Here is a 21,918-nt window from a genome sequence, read left to right on the forward strand (position 1 = left end):
AATGTGGAGTATGGGTGTAAATAAAACAATGAGGGAAAACACACCGGATTTCCATAAAAGGAGATTTAACTTGAACTTAACGGTTTCTTCGGGCAGCACCCCTCGAGGACAGAATAACAAGGAAATAATCTAGGAAATAATATACTTTTTTTCTTTTCTTTTTCTTAGAGTTTTGGATGACAGGGGGGATATTTTGGGGATAGCTGAAATTGACAATGCAATGGGACTATATTTTTGAATACTACAGCTGCACTATAGTTTCATTTCATAATTTTATGCATTGGATATCATTTATTGTTTATTATAAAAGTATTTATTATAGGCTATATAGTTTAAGTAACCCAGAAAGGAAGTTTACAACATATGTATGTATGTATGTATGTATGTATTGTGTTTGAGTAGCCCGTTTTAATTTATTTATTAATTAATTTATTATTATTATTATTATTATTATTATTATTTTGGACCACTGTTTTGTCTTAATGATACTTTTTTTTAACTTTGTTTCAAATCTATAACTAATAGATATTATATCTGCACTGATTCAGTATTAGGTTTCCAGGTAGAGATCACTGATCCCTGTGTTAATGCAAAAACTTTAAACATAATATGACATTGAATCTTGTGAGGTACGAATAAAACCCAAAGTTATCATGGTAATACTATGGTATTCTTTGAATTCTCGTCAAATGTGTAAATACCATGATGCATGAACATGGTAATCATACAGTACCATGGCATCACAATACTTTTTTTCTTTCGCTTTTTGGGTTAAAGTGTTTCAGAATGACGTTATTTCATTAAACAGCAGGTTTTGATGCAGACTCTGTGTAACTGAAGCTCAGAGATGCTGTTGGTATGTCCTCATCGATTGATCGATCTCAGAGCAGCAGTGCTCTCACATCCAGGCGGACACTCATGAAAAGCTGCCATAGAAAAACCCAGTGAATTATAATGTCTACAAATAGCTGCTGTCTATAAATTACCAAAGAGATGGCCTGTTTGCCTTGCTTAGACGCATTGTTTTAAAGACCCAGCGGCTGAAATGACTGTAGAGCGGTCTGCACAGGGCAGTGGCTATGCACTCACAAACTGAAGTGGCTCTGTAATATCAATTTTATTGATGAAGGCTTTGTGCATGTTTTGCTGTAAACTAGCCTTGTTACATAAATATGCTTATTGTGCTTCTATGGTCATGGCTGCTGCACTTCAATAATGCAATTGTGTTTTCCAGCAAGAGCTTTTAGTGAATCATGCTTAGCTCTTAGGATGCCATAGTAGGTTTTAATGTAGACCAGAAACTTGAGATTTGTAAACATCAATGTATGCCTGAAGAAGGCAATCATGTGATTTTAAGATATTATTGCTGTCTTAGTAAAAGGCTGATGTAGATTGTGAACTCTCATATGATATTGGTCGCCGTCCAGTGCTGAAATCATAGATTGGATTTTAGATTGGACAGATTTTTGGGTAGAATTAGCCATAGGATTCAAATATATTTTCATATTATATCTAATCAGAAGAGATAAAATAATTAAATGTGTAGGGGAGAGTTGGATAAGTTGCGTCTCTTCAGTCAATCTAATTTTTGCATGTTATTCATCATGTGTATTTACAAGTAGCCGTCATATACAGCTGCATGTGATGTGATAGATGCACAATAGGAAAGTAAAAAAAAAAAAAAAAGTATTTTAGTGCTAAAAAGCTTAGTAAAACTTTTACATGGGTGGTGAAATAAAAATGTCAACAAAATATTTTGCACATATAAGTGAATTATCAGTGTATTAAAACCATGTAAAGTTTTATTATTTAATAGGCCTTTAGTCGCTGTATCTCATATCCTTGTACATGGTATCTCCATAATTCGTCTTTTTTCATAAATCATTACAATTGTTCACCCTTTCCATCTCTCTCTGGGGTTTGCAACTATTTAACCAATGAAAAGTATTAAAAAGAGCTTGTGACTAAACCTTGTAACCCCATTGGTCAATCAAGCCTCATAACTCTGCCCCGCCTCTATCGTGAAGGAAGTGGCTCACGCAGTTCGGACCGTCTCTGCTTGCTTGCAATGCAAGGGTAAATTAAGAACTGATTGTTTAAATAAGTAAATTTTCTTTACTCTAGAAACACTAGACTATATAAAGGCTAATGTTTTATGTGTTTGAGGAGTGGGGAAGAATGTCTTTGTCTAGTCATTGTCGAGTATTCGTAGCAATTCGTATTTAATAACATGAGATATGGCCAAATGACAAAACTGAGCCCACATAGCTACAATAAACTTTGTAACCTGTAAATACTGTTTTCTTTTTTCCATTTCCTGAAAAATAGCATTTTTGGAAAGGCGACAGGGTAGCTGACATATATAATTTATGCTAATTTATGCCTTCACATGCTATCGGAAATGAGATAATCCCCACTCGTATCTCGTATTTATGATAATTCCCAGAGCACATGAAGACAGCAATATTAAATGAAGTATTTACCCCAAGTTAGCTCATAAAGTGTGTAGTGACTTAATTAATATGGTTGTAGGCCTTGCCTCCAAATACAAGAAATGCTATCAGAAAAATATTTTAATATTGCATGTAGACCTACGTGTACAAATGTTTCAGTGCGTTTCGCTTTTAAATACTGTGAATATTAAGCCTTTTCCTGGCTTGTTAATATGTGCAGCAAAATTAGACAGCATATGGAATGTGATTAATTTCAGTTAACAGACACCCTGAAATATATTTAGACGTGTTAGTTTTACCGCTATACATTTTCTTTGCGCCTAGAGGGAAACTTACGTCAAAGTGGCACAGCTTTATCCCACTCTTCTGTAGTATTTTGCTGCAGTGAAGTCTTGAAGCCTGCTGTAGATAGGTTAATCCATAAACTATCTGCAGTGACTCAATTTTGCATATACATCTAAATGTTGAAACTATGCTATTCTATTCGGAGAAACCCAGCAAGCTGTCTTAAATAATTGAATGACCAAAAATACATATTTGTTTTTGTGCTTTGCTGTGGTTAAGAAGAAAAAAGTTTTTCGAAATAAGAAAAAATGCATTCATAGAGTAATTGGCTACATCCGGCATCTGTAAGTAAATGAGTGTTCGTTATTCTCTCCCAGGGGCCACATCCCTCCAATCTAGCGTGGCGCACTTTGGTCTTTCCCTGCTGTTGTGTGATACATGGACCAGATGTTTATTAATGAGGCTCATTAGTGACTTTTAATCCAATGCAAATGTGTGTACTCTGTATTTATATCTTGCAACATGTACATAAAAGTAATTTTAATTTAATTTATAGATAGGTTGACCCAGTAAGTTTAATGTTATTATGACTGCATTTCACAGAATTGCACAATGTACAGAATTTGCAATGGATAAATACTGAGAATTTATGTGTATATGCATCAACCTGAAATCCTAAATGTTTAGTCATGGTCTTGGGCAATTGGATTATAGTGCACTGGTTCTGTTTTCATCCCATCGGAACAATTACCGATGTCATTTCGTGCTATGGCTCACGCTAATGAAACCAGATGGCCAGAAAGTCATCCTCAATTAAAGGAAAATCAATTTCCATTCATAAAGTTATCCATTACCGCTAGGACGAGAGACATTTGAAACAGTTTTCAATTAATATCTCCTTTTCATCAATACTGAGACCAGGAGCCATGCTATTTCTGGTGTCCATTGTATACAGGCTGCTGCTTTCTACATTCCCAATCTCATCCCAGAGATTAAACGCATCTCCTTTTGCTTGATGTCTTAAAATCTTTGATATACCAATGATTTTTTACCTGTGCTTTGTGGTTGAGGCAGGTTGATGGTTAGGCTAGTAGAATAGCAGAGGGCTTACCTGCGTCTTACACAGGCTGTATTCATACATTATTGATGCACTCTGCTTGGACGGGCAGCCCTAGTTGACATATGACATCTTGCCATTGATCTCATTATCTAACAAAGATTTTGACGAGTACAAGAAGTTTTGGGACCTAGTGTACGGCTGTGCTGCATGATTTTGAAATTAGACCTGTGCAATGGCAGGCATCTGCAAATATTTCAATATTTGTATATTCAATATGTATTTAAATAGAGAGAGTGGAAAAACAGGACAGTCATTAGCATTTTAATATCCTTTAGCGCAGGTCTATTAAAGCTGATCCTTGGTTTCTTATTGACAGTATAATTAAGTTAGCATTAAGTAAGCTCTGGTGGTTTCAACCAAAGTGGGCAATAATCATTTACATGTCTTCTTCTGTTCATTGGTAAAGTTATATAACCAAAGATAAGACTGTAGACAGGAAACCTACAAGTTAATTCCTTGGTAAACACCATCTGGTCGCCAATTAGTGGACATAACACAAACATTGTCCAGCTCCCTCTGATTTTGTTTAAGACTGTTGGATTGTGACTGTCAGTTGTAATTTGCTCACCCATAGAAGTCACACCCCTTACAGAGATGAGGTTATTGGTCCTTGGATTTTTTTTAAACCTGATACCATGAGATGGTGATTGAACCTGTCCCTGTAACCATACTCTCTTCCTACAGGTCCACTCCATAGAGCTGGCCTATCGCTGTCATTGCGTCATCCATCCAACACAGGATAACAAGGACTCAGAATGTTCAACACAAAGAGGTCAGTACACGGTAGTGGTTTACATTGTTTTTACATGCAGTGTTTTTGTTAGTTTAACTGTGTTTCAATTCCATTTTTTGAAGTCAAGCCTGACTAAGGCCCTGTTTCCACCTGGTATTAAGATGCATTTTGATCGGTTGCATCACAATTGGACAATGCTAAATACAGGTGTAAAAGGGGTGTTAAATGTTTTAAACTGCTTTACTTCTGACCACTTCCAAAGGTAGTCGAACACGCATTTGACCGGATTGCTTTGTAGTGTAAATGCTCATGATCGAGTGATCAAACAGCCACTAAAGACCACCTACTCTCCGCCTAAACATCATGGGAAGCACACTAGCCAGACGGGATTTAAACTTTGTCAGCTGAAGACCCAAGTTTCATTTGAAGATGAAAACCATACTAATCACAATCACCAATCCTAATTTCTAACACGCACTCACAGCATTTGGACCGTCTTGAGGCAGTCAGAGCTGAAACGAAAGCTGATGCTCTCTTTGTGTTTTTCCGCCATCTCTGGGCACGCTTATACACTTAGCCAAACTTTTTGGGACACCAGCCTTTACGTTCACGTGAACTTTAATGACATTAATCTGTAGGATTTAATATGGAATTGACCCACCCTTTGTAGCTATACAGTTTTAACTCTTCTGGGAAGGCTTTCCACAAGGTTTAGGAGTGTGTTTAAGGGAATTTTTGACTAATCTTCTAGAAGCGCATTTATGAGGTCAGGCACTGATGTTGGCGAGGCTTGGCTCGCAGTCTCTGCCCTAATTCATCCCAAAGGTGTTCTATCGGGTTGAGGTCAGGACTCTGTGTAGGTCAGTCAAGTTCTTCCACACCAAACTCACTCATCCATGTCTTTATGGACCTTGCTTTGTGCACTGGTGCGCAGTCATGTTGGAAGAGGAAGGGCCCATCCCCAAACTGTTCCCACAAAGTTGGGAGGATGAAATTGTCCAAAATGTCTTGGTATGCTGAAGCATTAAGAGTTCCTTTCCCTGGAACTAATCCCAACCCCTGAAAAACAACCCCACACCATAATCCCCCCTCCACCAAACTTTACACTTGGCACAATGCAGTCAGGCAAGTACCATTACCAGTGGCAGCTGCTCGGCCATGGAAGCTCTCCATGAAGCTCTCTACACACTGTTCTTGAGCTAATCTGAAGGTCACACGAAGTTTGGAGGTCTGTAGCTATTGACTCTGAAGAAAGTTGGTGACTTCTGCGCACTGTGGGCCTCAGCATGCGCTGACCCCGCTCTGTGGCTGATGTTGATGTTGTTGCCAATTGCTTCCACTTTATGATACCACTAACATATATTTAGTAGTGAGGAAATTTCACGAATGGACTTATTGCACAGGTTGCAACCTTGAATTCACTGAGCTCCTGAGAGCAATCCATTCTTTTTCAAAGGTTTGTAGAAGCAGTCTGCATGCCTAGGTGCTTGATATACACCTTTGGCCATGGAAGTGATTGGAACACCTGAATTCAATTATTTGGAGTGATGTCCCAATACTTTTGTCAATATAGTGTTCATATGTAAATTGCGCAAGCTTATTTTGTCCATTAGATCAAAAGATCTGAAAAAAAAAAAAAAAAAAGTACTTGCCCATAGACCCTCCCTTCGAAGAAATTAGGACAAAAGTGGTTGAAAGTGGACAAAAGAGATAGATTAAAATATCAGGTGTAAACGATTATGTGTCTCCCTCGTCTACTTGTGATCCAATCGACCAAAACACACCTTAATACCAGGTGGAAACAGGGCTACTTAGGGTTAAATGTACTTTGAAATCACTAACCCTAAGTATCACTTTACTGTGTAACTATGCACATAAATGAAACCTCTAATTGTGCAATTTATTGAGAGATGTGCTATTACTTTTCGAAGCAATCATATTTATGTCTTGAATTTGCATGCATTTAGTGGTAGATGTGTAGAGAGGTGGCAGGCAATGGTCATTCATTTACAATAGCTGGTGGTTGTCCTATTGGATGCATGGACCAAAACAACAGTATAAATACTTGTTAGACTTGCATTCAAAACATGCATCATAAATTATTGATTGACCATAAATCAGTATGACCGCATACACACATACAATCACTTTAAGAGATGGTGAAGTTCGAAGCAGGACAGTGAGTTTTCTAAAAGTGAACTTTGTGATGAAAACCAAGCTCTGGTAAGAAAACCACAGGAGATAAGATAAGAGCATTATCATTTAAATGGCATAGACCCCAGGTGAAAATGCTCCTGGATTCTAATACATTCAGGCTGTGATCGAGATATCGCTGAACATAAGCAGGGCTCTTGAATTTTTGTTTTAGCCCTGCGATGCATCATTAGAAGGTTCAAGCGTAAAAATCTCAAGAGGATTACATAATCCTCTCTAACCCCTAACCCCTCCCCTCCCCACCCCACTGCACAGCTGTCATCCTGCTTGATGCATGCCATAATCTGCATGCACTTTCCATTCCACTATACTGAAGATGAAATATTCTATTCAAGTCCTCTAGACATGCTGTAATTGCATTAAAGAGGACCGACTCCATTTCTGTTTTATTGATGACTACTTTTTGGGGTTGTTAAAGGGTTTCTTTTATTTATATATTGTTAGTTATTTCTTCCTTTGTGCCAATCAAAATGCATTCATTCCTGTGTTTTGGGATGTTTGGAAGGGAGTCTGAGGTCCTTTGAGGTTTAGAGTTATTTTTACCTGCAGCAGTACCGGGCTGTTATCTCTGCAAGAAACAGTGATGGGCTCCTTGGAAAAAGATATATCACACCATTTTTAAAGCTTCCTTTTGATTATAACTAGAAGGGGTGATCTGTGATGAGAATATGTAAGATTTTAAGAGTTCAGAAATGCTCATTTTGAAAGGTTGTCCTAGAAGACCGTATTATCAAGACTCATCTTTGGATTTGTCTCGGCTAATGGAGTAACTATGTCAGTAGATGACGTAAGGATAGAAAAGAAAGGTATTGGTTTACAGCTTTCTTGGTCCAGGTGAATAAGGTTCACAGTGGCAGGTTTAACTAATCACCACCATCTAAATCAAGCTGAGAGCTGTTTTGCCTTTACCTGATTACCTGAAGGCACTCTCTGTTTAGAACAGAACAAAACCATCTGTTATTACAGTATTTGGTTACGGTTGTTTAATTTGGGAGGAAAAACAGCTGTTCGCAACAGAAAGCAAGCTAAACATTAAGTATTTAATTAAATACTTATTAAATAATTAAATTATTTAAAGGTACACGATGTAATGTTTTTGTTTAAAGTTAACAAAATATAAAGCAATACATCTTCAGTCCTTCTTCCAAAATGTGATTTTGTCTTACCCTGATTCCCTATGGTAAGCCTATTTTAAGTGTTTATATTTTAGTAATGTCGGGATGGTTTTCGCAGGAAATACATGCATCACTCACCCGTGTGTTTCTTGCCGTATCCTTTGATGCGTGTGTGGTGTGGGAGTGGCATAGGTTGATTGTCACAAATTAAATGGACCCGCTAAATCTCAAACCTCCAGGGAATCACTCAAAAAAACAGCAAACAGAGGAGAGAATGCGACAGAGCGCGTAATAAAACAAGAATCAACATTGGCTTGGCTTTTCAGAGATGGCACGAACTGAGGGATTTGAAATGTTGTAACAGCAACGTGGAGGTTGTGTTTTTATTACTCAACAGGTAAGTAAGGTATTTTATTGAACAGATAAATTGTCATATGTAGCTCTCTAGTTCATGGTAAAGCATTTTCTATTGTGAAGGGTCATATTCATCTACAGTCTCACAGAACCGAAACACAACCAAAACAATGTTCTGCTGCAAAATGTACGCAGTTCTGTTTTTAACCACTAGAGGGCCAAAAGTTACATAATGTACCTATAATATTAAAAAGTATATCCTAACATGTAATAACATGTTTTTAATTTATTAAATTTAATTATTTAATGAGTTGTGTAGTGAGCTGATGCCTAGGGGTAGCTGAGGTGCTCTTGTGGGCAACACGCTTGATTGATTCTTTTCTTGATCTAGTTTGACACTCTTTGTGGTCTTTACACAAAATAGTCTCTCTCTCTCTCTCTCTCTCTCTCTCTCTCTCTCTCTCTCTCTCTCTCTCTCTCTCTCTCTCTCTCTCTCTCTCTCTCTCTCTCTCTCCCTCTCTCTCTCTCTCTCTCTCTCTTTCTCTTTCTTTGTTTCTTTCTCAATTAGTTCCCACTTGACTATCCCAAAGATAAAAAGGCTGAAAGGAACAGTTCGGTCATTCTGTTTCAACTCAACCATTGAAACATTGGGGTCCCAATATCTATGGGACTGAACTATATAGGGCCTTGAAAATGAAGATATCAAAAGGAAAGTTTATTAAGAAAGAGAATCTGGAAGGACATTAAGATATCTTGAATACTTCTTGAGCTACAGGCATGCAAACTTTGAAAAAGGAATATTTATGGCATTCAGACAGGTTATATGAGTTGATAGAAAAACATATTTCTAGTTTTAACATTATTTGTTCTTCAGAGATTCCTCTTTAAAAGAATAAAATATCAGCTGTGTGTAAAGTGACCCACATTTTGTTTTTGACTGCTGAAAATTTATGCAATTTACCAGTTTACTTATGGAGCCACATTAAGATCTCCATATCTCTGGGATTAAACCATCAAGGGCCTTTAAAATAAAGATAGCAAAAAGAAAGTTTGTTAAGAACCAGAATCTAAAAGGACATTAAGATATCTTTAATACGTTTTGAGTTACACAAGAAGTGTTTTTTGAACTGTCACTGTTGGCATATAATAAAACAAAGATTGCTAAAGCCAAAATTTTTAACTAATAGACCTACCAATCTCTGTGTAAAAATAAGATAATGATGCTGCCATCTTTCTAAATTCATTTTTGCACATCTCCAAATCTCAGGTAAAAATTGTCAACAACAACAAAAAAGATTTTGTTTTCTTTTTTATTTTGTATTCATCAAAGAATCCTGAAAAAAAGAGTTTTCACAAAAACATTAAGAAGCACATCTGTTCAACATTGATCATAATAAAAAATGTTTCTAAGGCACCAAATCAGCATATTAAAATGTTTTCTGAAGGATTTTGTGACACTGACTAATGATGCTGAAATGATGATGCTTACCATCACAGGAACAAATTATTTAAAATATATTCAAGTACAATTTTAAATTGTAATAACATTTCACAATCCCACTGTTTTTATTGCATTTTTTGATCAAATACCTACAGCCTTTATGAGCATAAGAGGCTCTATAGAGGTTTGAACAGATGTCCAAATTTCACAGCAAAGACTAACCAGTAGGATCGATGCCATGTGTTCTCCACAGATACAATATTGTAAGATGAAAGCCATTTCTTGGGGGATAAATGAAACATGTAGTCCCATTTGAATTATGTAAGAGGACAAAAAAAAAAAAAAAAAAGTGTTTTAAGAAGGCAATAGTAGGGCATGTTTTTTGATGTGAAGCCTTATAGAGCATATATCCTGTAAACAGCCAGGCGGGAGTTTGTGGCTGTGCAGAGGCACCTAACCACTGCACAAACAATGAGCACTTGGCTAATTCAGAGTGACTGTTCTGTAGCTGCATTTAATACACTCACTGCACTACCCAGAGAAAGTTTGAAAGTTCTCCTGAGAAAGGAAGTCACACTTTCCTCGAACAAAAGAGCAGTGAAGTGGAAGAAGACCCTGGGGTTCCTAAAGTATTGCTTTGAAAACTGTGTATAGATGAACTTTAATTTCCTCAGTGTCACCGGTGTAACTATGTGAAATGGCTACGCCTGAGCAATTGCCTTTAGGTCCTGCCTAATTGCTAACAAATCTTTTTATTTATGGAGTGATTCATCCTCTAAGGTAGTCGTTTGTAGAGTTGTAACATCTCCCACCTTGCTAAATTTAGATTGACTTGTCTGTATTTTGCAGAAAGGAAGAAAACTTTGAAAGAACAAGAGTGTCTATCTATGAGAGCATGAAGGAACACGGAGTACATTTCTTAGAGTGGATTATGCACTCTGTACTAGAAACTCAAGTGCTTGCGTAATAAGCCTGGAGACCTAGGCTGATGTTTCAAGAGTGATGAAGGGAAAAAAAAACATCGAATACAAGTGCAATTCATATTCATATCGAAATTGGCTTGGTGTTGCTGAGAAACATATGCAAATATTGTGCATTTGTTTGAAGCATATTTAATAATTTAATATTGCATCTAAATCTCCAGAGAAATGTCACTTATTTGAATACACTCTGAAAAGGGCATCATTTCAAAACTGAAGGGCACATTTATAATAATTTGAATTCTGTTTGACAGGCTAGACAGAATACAACCTCTCCGCAAAATTGATTTGTCTCTGGTTTCTATTAACTTTTAATATAATGATCATTTTATTTTATTTTATTTTATTTTATAAATTGCCAATTGCATGAAAAAAAGTCACGTAATGCCAAATTAAAAAGCCAAGTCATGTAAATAAATTTGCTGCATAAATAATTTGGTTGCAATCTTTCTATTTATGGCAGCATTTCAGTGGAGATGTCTTATTTGATGCAGAAATCTTTATTTCTGTGGATTACATGGCTATTTTAGATTCATTTGTGCTTTACTGTCTTGGCTTTGTGAAAACAGAAGTTTCCCCAGTAGTCTTTTTCTTTTTGTTAGTGTTTGTTCTTCTACAACATATTCAACAATGACCCACTTCCAGACTTTGATGTCAGAATCTTACAGAGCACAGAATGTGAATATTTAATATCCCTCATATTATAATCAGGCTTGTGCAATAACAAGCTTTTTGCTGGATTTAACAATTTCATTACAATTTCTTTTGTTGGCATTGGTGGTTGCCAGAGAGTTACTATGGGGTTGCTAAGGTCTTCTGAGTGGTTGCTAGGAGTTGCTAATGTGTTGTGGGTGGTTTCTAGGTGGTTACTTACTTGGGTATAAGTCTTGTAAGTTCTTTCAAGGAGGAAACATTTGAAAAATATTTCTGTCACCCTTTATGACTATGGCTTTTAACTTCTACTTGCATTTGGTTGACACGATAACAAGACATTTAGGTAATAAATAAATCAGAATAGTAACACTCAGATTAAGGTTGGTTCATATTTTAATGTCTAATAAGTTCAGTGCCCATAGGGTATCAGTCTAACACCTGCTGCTGTTATGTAATATTTAAGGAGTTCAGCAGGAGTTTGAGCAGCTTAAAATCTATCATAATCTCTATTAATGCTCTCTTACCCTTCATTAAACATGTTCCATGCTGATACAGAAGTAACATGAATGACATCTGCAAGTTCTGTTTAATGCATTAATATTTCTGTCACTTAAGCCACGTTTCCATTGAAGTTACCCCAAATTGTCCCAGGAACTTATTTTCCCCCAGACCTGTTGCTGTCTGCATTTCCATTGCGGTCTGAAGATAAGTCCGGTGACGTAGAACTGGGTGCGACGTTCCAGTTCCCGCTGGATTTCATCCTCCACATATAAGCTTAATAAAGCCTGAACCTCGCCTTCGGTCCATCGGTTTTTAAAATCCACTGTTGATTCGAATAGCAAACAACTCTTAATGCACTTGCCACAAAAGACTTTTAATAATGGTGGTTGAAATAAAATGCTGCGTGGAGTCAACCAATCAAAATATTGCATGAACTCAACCAATCAGCATGTTCAGCGCCCAAATCCCATCCCCAAAAGTTCCTGAACTTTGAAAAAGTACTACCTTGTTAGCAGGGACTTTCTGAGGGGAGAATTTTTACCTGGAACTTGATTAGACCCTGGTCCCTGCAGTTGAAAGACTCTGAGTACCAAAGTCCCTAGTTCCTTTGGGTTTTTTTGAGGGCAAGATGCTTAAGTTCTTTCACTGTTGAAGCATTTTTGAAATTTTAGATGCATAGCATTGTCAACTAATTTTTTTTTTTCTTTGTCAAATTTGATATAGTAAACATATTGTAACAAATTGAAAGTACTGAACTGGCATAAATGTGCACAAAGAGCTTTCAATTTAAAATCACAAAAAAGCTGTCACTCATTTCAGTTCGTCGTAATCTCACAAAGTTCCTTTATAATCAATTAAGCGGTCTACACAGCACAATGAATCTCTTTTCACATTATCATGTCTACACTTTTTGAAAGCCAGGAGAACTCGGCACTGAACAAAACTCTGACCTTTTGAGCGGTGACACCTCTGATTGGTCATTGCATTCAGGAGATTAACAGACATGTTTGTGATTGGCTTCATTTCTCAGAGCTGCAAGAACACATTGTAAATAGAAACCCTTTGACGCTCTCCAGAATGCAAACACAAATATGCACTGGAGCATTTGTCAAATCAGTTTCGCCGATATTATTACAGCATCAACTGAAGGTGCTCTTGCTTTCATTTGAGAGAACCAGGCCTGCCTCTTTATTTTACAAAGCCACAAAGTTGTTTTTTTGTTATTGTGAGTTTACACAAATAAAAGTAGACAGCAGAAGTAGACCCTTTACAGTTTCGAATGATGTTTTGTAAAATGTGCAGGGCTGGTGGTACACCAGGACAAGTTTGAGAACTACTGCTATAATCCATTGGATTGTCAGGGCACCACAGCAGATGGACGTTTAGACAGCTCCTTCCATTTCCGGCGGTTCTTGGCCAGGACTTGTGTCTTAGCAAAGTCAGCTCCAATCCATTCTTTGATATTGTCTGCCCAGTTTTTCCTGGGTCTCCCTCTCCTTCTTGTTCCTTCAACCCTGCCCTGGAGAATGGTTTTGGCCAGCCCGGAGGATCTGGTGCCACTGCAGTTTCCTTCTTTTGACAGTTGCCAGGAGTTCTTCATAGGGCCCAGCACGCTGCCTAATGGGGTAGCACACTTCCTAATTGGTCACATGGTTTTGCAGCTGATGCCCAGAATCTTTCGAAAGCATCGCATTTCCAAGGCCTGTATTTTCTTCTCTCAAGCTCAGCTGTCAGTGTCCACAATTCACATGCATACAGGAAGATTGAGATAACCAGAGCTTTAATCTAAAGGTGATGTTCTTGTTCCTCCATATCGGCTTCAGTCTGGCAAGTGCTGTTGTGCTATGATATCCCTCATCGGATATCATAGCAGCAAGATATTTCAACTGGCACACTGATTGCTGGTACTGCTTCTGGATGGTTTAAATTGATGTCATTAAAGGGTAAAAAATGTTCAAGGGTTTTCTGTGATTTGTGGCAATAATTTGTGTTTAAATGGAGGCTCTTTGAATTTGCTTTTAGCTGTAGTGTCCTTGATGTTCTGAAGGCAAGCAGTCACCCCTTTTGATGAAACTTTATTTCTTGCCCACTATTTTAATCAGCTAATTTACACACAGTGTGGTAATGCTTGGATATTAGTATTGATAAATGACTACAGAGAGTGTGTGCTTTGAATAATCAACACAAACCAAAATGCTGCTTTTATTTTCCTGTTTTCTTTCTGAGCAAGTTGGCCATACATTTTCTTTTGTTTGCTCTGGATGTTCTCAGACCACAAGCAATTAGGTCATTCTGCAGAGGGACGGTTACCTGCCGTTGATGCTTAAATATTGTTGACATGCAGAGGGCTCATGTGAGCAGTTTCACATTTACCCTGACAATTGCATGTTGTAAATGAGAGTGAGTCCATTAGCTGATAAGTCCAGCCCAGATTTATAGCATTTTAATATCTCCCTATGGGACAATAAAAGCAGGTGATCTAGCTGTGACAATAAAAACCTGATTTTTTTTTTTTTGACCCCTTTACCAATGTCAACAGCAATATCCTTTAGCAGCCTGCTTTAGTTTGTCAATATTTACTGACATTACCATGACAATTTTCAATATCAATATCTGAGTTTTCATAACGAGTGTTAAGGTTGAACATGGTTTGTAGAAGGAGACAGTAATATATGGTTGGTTAATTCCTAAATGAAATTGTCTTATCAATATTACGCTTTCTATTGTCCTGGAGTTCTGTGTCCTGAGCTCATTGCTTGGGTGAATGAGTGAGTGTGAGACTTCAAACTGTTTTCTCTTGATCTAGGTTAGTGCATCTAGACAGGCCTGCCTGTCTGTCCCCATCACTTGTGTCACTAGCTCTTGGTCTTCATCTTTCACCTTTACTGCAGTTTCTGCAAAAGGGACAGAGTCACTAAAAATGTTATCTAAAGGCTACTTTTATACACTCTGCAAAATAAGCAGAATGCAATATGTATTGATTTTGTGTGTTATTCCAGCAAAGATGCTTAATGTCATTGTTCAAAAAGAGATATTAAAAGAATCAAACATTGACTGCTTAAAGGATTAGTTCACCTTTAAATAAACTTTTCCTGATAATTTACTCACCCCCATGTCATCCAAGATGTCCATGTCTTTCTTTCTTCAGTCGAAAAGAAATTAAAGTTTTTGATGAAAACATTCCAGGATTTTTTTCCTTATAGTAGACTTCAATGGGCACCAAACAGATGAAGGTCAAAATTAGTTTCACTGCAGCTTCAAATTGTTCAAAACAATCCCAGATGAGAGATAAGGGTCTTATCTAGTGTAACCATCGCTCATTTTCTGAAAAAAATGGAAAATTATATAAGTTTTAACCTTAAATGCTCATCTAGAACTAGCTCTCTTATTCTTCTCCTCTATTTGAATTCCAGCAGTGTAGACACTGCTAAGCGTATTACTGCCCTCCACAGGTCAAAGTTTGAACTAATTGTTATATACTTGCACTATACATATTGCATATAAAAATTAGTTCAAACATTGGCCTGTGGAGGGCAGTATTACACTTAGCAGTGTCTACACTGCCGGAATTCAAATAGAGGAGAAGAAGAAGAGAGCTAGTTCAAGATGAGCATTTAAGGTAAAAACTTATATAATTTAAATTTTTTTTTAGAAAATGAGCGATGGTTTCTCTAGATAAGACCCTTATCACGATCTGGGATCATGTTGAACAATTTGAAGCTGCAGTGAAACTAATTTTGACCTTCAACTGTTTGGTGCCCATTCAAGTCTACTATAAGGAAAAAAATCCTGGAATGTTTTCATCAAAAACTTTAATATCTTTTTGACTGAATAAAGAAAGACATGGACATCTTGGATGACACGGGGGTGAGTAAATTATCAGGAAAAGTTTATTTAAAAGTGAACTAATCCTTTAATGCTTTTGAGGAAGAAAACCTGGACCTCAGGGGAAAAATATACATATAAATGTAAAAAATTTATTAAAATATATTGTGCGCAAATTTAAGGCAAAAGTCATTCAAAAGTTTTGGGTCGGTAAGATTTTTTTTCACCGTTTTTGAAAGTCTCTTATTCTCACTGACATTTTTTTTTCAGGATTCTGTGATGTATAGAAAGTTCAAAAGAATTTGAAATGGAAATCTTTTGTAACAATGTCTTTACTGTCACTTTTGATTAATGTAATGCGTCCTTGCTAAATACAAGTATTAATTTCTTTAAAAAAATAAGTACCTCAAATTTTTGGAAGGCAGACAACAACAACAAAAAAATGAAATGAGATTAAATAAAAAGATTTACTGCGGTTTAAATTCTTTAAATTAAATGCATTTTTTCCCTTTCTTTATTCTAGGTTGAAGAAAAAGTCCCAGTCAGTGGACATCCCTGATGAGGGTTATGCCGGTTCATTCGTCAAAGACCTGCTGGCGTCGCCCATCATACAGAATATGACCAGAACAGCCATAAGAGAAGAAAAGGAGATCAATACCAGCAACATCCAGAAGGCTCGTAGTCCTCGACGTGGAGAGCTCAAGCGAGGTTATACCTTAGGTGCGTGATGTCTTCTTCAGTAACCCATCTGCCCAGATTTATTACGGTATAATCTGTTCTTAAGGAACAGATTGGAGTTTCCTTTGGCTTTCTTAGCAAAACCGCTTATCTTGGGTTATTATTTAGTATTTTATCATTTCTATTGTATTTTTTACTATTTAATTTTAGTTTTAGTATTGTAATCACACTATGTGTTTTTTTTAATCTAAGTACTTAATGATTTTAAGGGTGTATTATTACTTATTGAATGTGTTATGATGCATTAGAAAAGACTTAGAAAACACTTCTAGTACAAATCGAACACATTAACATTAACATTAACATTAACATTGTCTTTCGGTGGAAAGGAATATTCCAGTGAGACTTGTTAGTTATGCTTAATCCAGTGTTGGCACAGGAACTGGCATGCCGGCCCTGCGGTAAGAGGAAAACGGATACCTTTGAGACTGTAATCAGAGGAGAAAAGAGGATCTCATCCCTCTGTGGACCCACACATACAGAGAGAGAGAGAGAGTAATTACTCCTGAGTTGCAAGAGATGCTCCAGCCTCTAGACTGGACGGAGAACCGTTATAGTAACAATAATGAACACACTTTAACCCTTTGACTGTTACTTACGTCTTGATGAATCTGGTCATTTCAAAGGGTTATACTCAGTATTTTGGTCTTTTCGAAGGATATACCCTACCATTCAAAAGTTTGGGTGTTTTTGAAAGAAGTCCCTTATGTTTACTGAGGCCATATTTATTTGATCAAAAATAGCAGTAATATTGTTAGAATTTAAAACAACTATAATAATAATTTAAATATGATAGCAAAGCTTAATTTCTAGTTTTACTCCAGTCTTCAGGGTTACATGATTTACATGTCCAGGGTTAGTTCACCCAAAAATCATTAATTACTCACCCTCATGTTGTTCTGAAGCCATAAGACTTTTGTTCATCTTCGGAACACAAATAAAAAAAAATTTGGATGAAATCTGAGAACTTTCTGTCCCTCCATAGACAGCCACACAACTGACACTTTGATGCTTCATAAAGAGATCGTAAAACTAATCCATATGAATTGAGCAGTTTAGTCAAAAATGTCTGAAGAGATTCGATTGCTTTATCCGCTTGTGTCGTGACGTAAGCAAAGCCATTTCTGGGTCCAAGCCTCAACTCGTTTCACTTGAGAATGCCATCTCCATGGCCGTTTATGAGCGCTATTTATTCATATTAAACATTTAACATTTTAAAGTTAAGCATTTAAAATAAATACAACAACGGTCTCTGTGCTCACAGCGTCACAGACATTAATATTTTAACGATTTATAAAAGATGAATCACTGTCTGGCCATTTTGGTATGGAGATAAAGGTTTTGATTATAATTTTTTGGAAGTATTACATCACATTGTGTGTGTATATTAGCACCATTTGTTGTTTTCTTGTGATATGAGATAGAGTGTTTGGACCCGGAAGCGTCCGGTGACGTCAGACTTAACAACCGAATATGATGAACAGATTTAATTTAGGCTTTTATGCACATATAAACATTGATCAGCGAACATAAACAGAAGCTCAGCCAAACCTGCTTGACACGCGAGAACAAATCTCTTCTGGAAGCTCTAACGTGATGCGTAACACAAGAATGAACCTCATTGGTTCTTAAGGAAGCTCAAACATGCTGCATAACATGAGAATGAAGCTCATTTGTTTCTTGCACGTCAAGCAGTATGCTTGAGCTTTCATTTACCACGACTGATGTGTAAGTTGAGAAATGTTTATATGTGAATAAAAGCCTAAATTCAATCTGTTCATCAAAAAAAGCAATTGAGTCTTTTCAGAAAACTTTGGACTAAACTGCTCAAATCATATGGATTAGTTTTACGATCTTTTTATGAACTTTTTGAACTGTAAAATGGGTAGTCCTGTAGCTGTTTATGGAGGGACAGAAAAAAAAGATCTTCATCAAAAAGATCTTCATCAAAAAAGATCTTCATTGTGTTCCGAAGTCTTAAGGCCGTGTGTCCACCAAAGCGTTTTTTCCAGCTACTAGCATGCTTTTTGAGTTGTTTTCAATGGGAACGCCGCGTTTTTTAAACGCCAGGAGCGTAACGAGGCGCTGAGCGTCTTTTTCACGTTCAAGCGTTGAGAGCTCAGCGTTTTTTACTGGTTGCCTCGAGTTGAAGAATGTTCAACTTTGGGTAAAAAGCTGCGCTAATCACTGTCACTTTTTACCCAGCCATCCAATCAGAGTTGAGGAGGGGCGGGGCAAATACAACACCGACCAACTGTCACAACATTTTTGCTGTACAATGACATCAACAAGAAGTGAACGGAACAAAATGGATGAAAAATTAATATTGCTGGTCTCCGAACATACATGGCAAGTAATTCCACATTGTGTCAACATTTTTAGTCTGAAACAAATTACCTGCAGAATCAGTTATAAGTAACAGTGCCACGGATATTCCGTATCATAGCAACAAAGTGTCTCAACGGAAAAAAACGCTGCACTGCAGAAGCGCTCTCAAACGCTCACAGATAGGCGTTTTAAGCAGAGCGCTTAGCGTTTTCAGCTGGCTAAAAACGCTTTGGTGGACACACGGCCTAAGGGTTTGGTACAACATGAGGGTGAGTTATTAATGACAGAACTTTTATTTTTGGGTGAACTGTCCCTTTAATAATCATTCTACCATCTACTTTTTCTCTTGTTTCTTATAAGAAATACTTTTCTCAAGTTTTCTTGGCAAAATATAGCCTCACTTACTGTTTGCCAACTTTGTGGTCAATGAAAAATGTTATGTTTTAAAGGAACACTCCACTTTTTTTGAAAATAGGCTCATTTTCCAACTCTCCTAGAGTTAAACAGTTGAGTTTTACCGTTTTCGAATCCATTCAGCCAATCTCCGGTTCTGGCGGTACCACTTTTAGCATAGCTTAGCATAGTTCATTGAATCTGATTAGACCGTTAGCATCGCGCTTAAAAATTACCAAAGAGTTTTGATATTTTTCCTATTTAAAACTTGACTCTTCTGTAGTTAAATCGTGTACTAAGACCGACAGAAAATGAAAAGTTGCGATTTGCTAGGCTGATATGGCTAGGAACTATACTCTCATTCAGGCGTAATAATCAAGAAACTTTGCTGCCGTATCATGTCTGCAGCAGTGCAATGATATTACGCAGCGTCTCTCACATACGTCTCCATGGTTGCAAGGCACGTTCCCTGTGCAAGCAGGGGCTCACGGGCGCTGCGTAATATCATTGCACTGCTGCAGCCATGATACGGCAGCAAAGTTCCTTGATTATTACGCCAGAATGAGAGTATAGTTCCTAGCCATATCAGCCTAGCAAATCGCAACTTTTCATTTTCTGTCGGTCTTAGTACACGATTTAACTACAGAAGAGTCAAGTTTTAAATAGGAAAAATATCAAAACTCTTTGGTCATTTTTAAGCGCGATGCTAACGGTCTAATCAGATTCAATGAACTATGCTAAGCTATGCTAAAAGTGGTACCGCCAGAACCGAAGATCGGCTGAATGGATTCGAAAACTGTAAAACTCAACTCTTTAACTCTAGGGGAGTTGGAAAATGAGCCTATTTTCAAAAAAAGTGGAGTGTTCCTTTAACAATCAGCCTCACTTCCAGTTTTGCTTCACCACTATCAGTTTCATTAGGGCATAATGAGGAGACATTTTCAAAAATGAAAAATCCATTTGAACTTAAATTAAATTCCAAGATGGTGGAAAGTCTAGTTGGACTGCAAATTGAAACCACCTTACTCTTTAATTCCCTGGGTCATGTAAAGTTCAGAAGGCTTTCCAGACCAAACAGTTTGAAAGTTGCTAGCAGAAGAAGATTTTGGAAGTTAGTTCACCATAAATAATGCACTGTAATAACAAAAACATCTATTGAATATCCACTAGTCTTGCTCTTTCCAGCTCTTTTCAAGCCGCTTCTGATCTTTTGAGTATGACTACAAATAGCCATGATGCATCACGTTTCCTAATGGCCATTTTAGGAGAACTGGCTGTTGCGGTGGTGAATAAACGCACTCATAATCCTCAGGTGAGCATGTAAACGTACATTTGCGTGTTGTTTTATACCCAGACAGCTACACCATAAGCTCAGTTAACCTTGTGAGCATGCAGTAATTACTTCAGCAAGATTTTTCCCAAAGGACAGATACTGGAGGTATTTTGTGACATCCCAGCGTCGCTTCCATTAAGGCTAATGTTTCTCATTGTTACCTGCAGGGCAGGGTCGACGGCAGCCGGAGGCTTCAGTTCAGTCTCCTGTGACTGATGATGCAGTTCTGCTGTTAGTTCTCCAGCAGTCGGGTGTCTCTCCCAATTAACTATCTGTGGAGAAGATCTTTTAATCAAAGCCTTTGATCGGATCTCCGCCGGACTAGTGTAGTAGATGCCGTAAGTCACACTAATTAGGCTGTTAATCACGGTGATTTGTTCGCTGTCTTCAGCAGCATCACATCAGAGTTCATATAAATGCCTTTTATAAATGTTTCAGCAGTAAGTGTGGCTTAGATATAGAATTTTCCCTGAGGCTCTACTAATTTGTACATGTTCCTAAATGTTGTTCTTGCATCTAATGGAACTGGCTGTTCTATGAACATGAGTGATGCAATGAGTATATTTGTTGTCCTGGATGCTTTCTGTCCATTTTCAGGAACATCAAGGGTTAAAAGAAAAAGCACAGTGTGGCGTTCTTGGCTTTTAAAGGCTTTTATAGCTGTGTGTGTGTATTGGAGATTGAACCTCACAGCTCAGAATTAGCTCTCGTATGTAGCTCCCTCACAAACACACACATACACACTCACAAAAAGTAATCTTCTCAAGTGAAGTGCAGTGGACGCTGAGCTTCTGTAGAAAAACACTAAAATAGAGTGGATGGAAAATGGGAGTGTTACTTCCCCATACGCAATCTTCAGTACATGTCATATAAAATGTTGTTTATTTGTTTTCTTTCTGAAAACTTATGGACTTGCCCATATTTATATACTGTATGGATACACAGTATATACATTCACTGGCTACTTTATTGGATACACCTGGCTAGTACCGGTTTGGACCCTTTTTGCCTTAATTCACTACATCCCAAAGGTGCTCTATTGGATTGAGATCTGGTGACCGTGGAGGCCATTTGAGTATAGTGAACAGATTATCATGTTCAAGAAACCAGTTTGAGATGATTTGAGCTTTGTGACACAGAGCGTTATCTTGCTGGAAGTAGCCATCAGACGATGGTACACTGAGGTCATAAAGGGATGGACATGGTCAGCAACAATACTCAGGTTGGCTGTGGTGTTTAAAGGTGCCGTAGAACGTCTTTTTAAAAGATGTAATATAAGTCTAAGGTGTCCCCTGAATGTGTCTGTGAAGTTTCAGCTCAAAATACCCCAGAGATTTTTTTTATTACTTTTTTTAACTGCCTATTTTGGGGCATCATTAAATATGAGCCGATTTAGGCTGCGGCCCCTTTAAATGCTGACGCTCCCCACCCATGGAGCTCGCACTTGCCTT

At 37.4% G+C, this 21,918-nt stretch overlaps 1 protein-coding gene across 2 annotated transcripts in view; it reads left to right on the forward strand.

The window, feature by feature from the left end:
• Nucleotides 1-21,918, forward strand: part of oxr1b (oxidation resistance 1b) — a 62,858-nt gene that overhangs the window by 134 nt on the left and 40,806 nt on the right. For both annotated transcript variants that reach the window (XM_067412139.1, XM_067412140.1), the window contains exons 2-3: nt 4,543-4,630; nt 16,199-16,395. In XM_067412139.1, the coding sequence (XP_067268240.1) occupies nt 4,614-4,630; nt 16,199-16,395 (214 nt within the window). In that variant the 5' untranslated portion in view covers nt 4,543-4,613. The remainder of the gene's footprint in view (nt 1-4,542; nt 4,631-16,198; nt 16,396-21,918) is intronic.

This window comes from Chanodichthys erythropterus, chromosome 15 (genome assembly GCF_024489055.1).
Source record: "Chanodichthys erythropterus isolate Z2021 chromosome 15, ASM2448905v1, whole genome shotgun sequence".
Lineage (NCBI taxonomy): Eukaryota > Metazoa > Chordata > Actinopteri > Cypriniformes > Xenocyprididae > Chanodichthys > Chanodichthys erythropterus.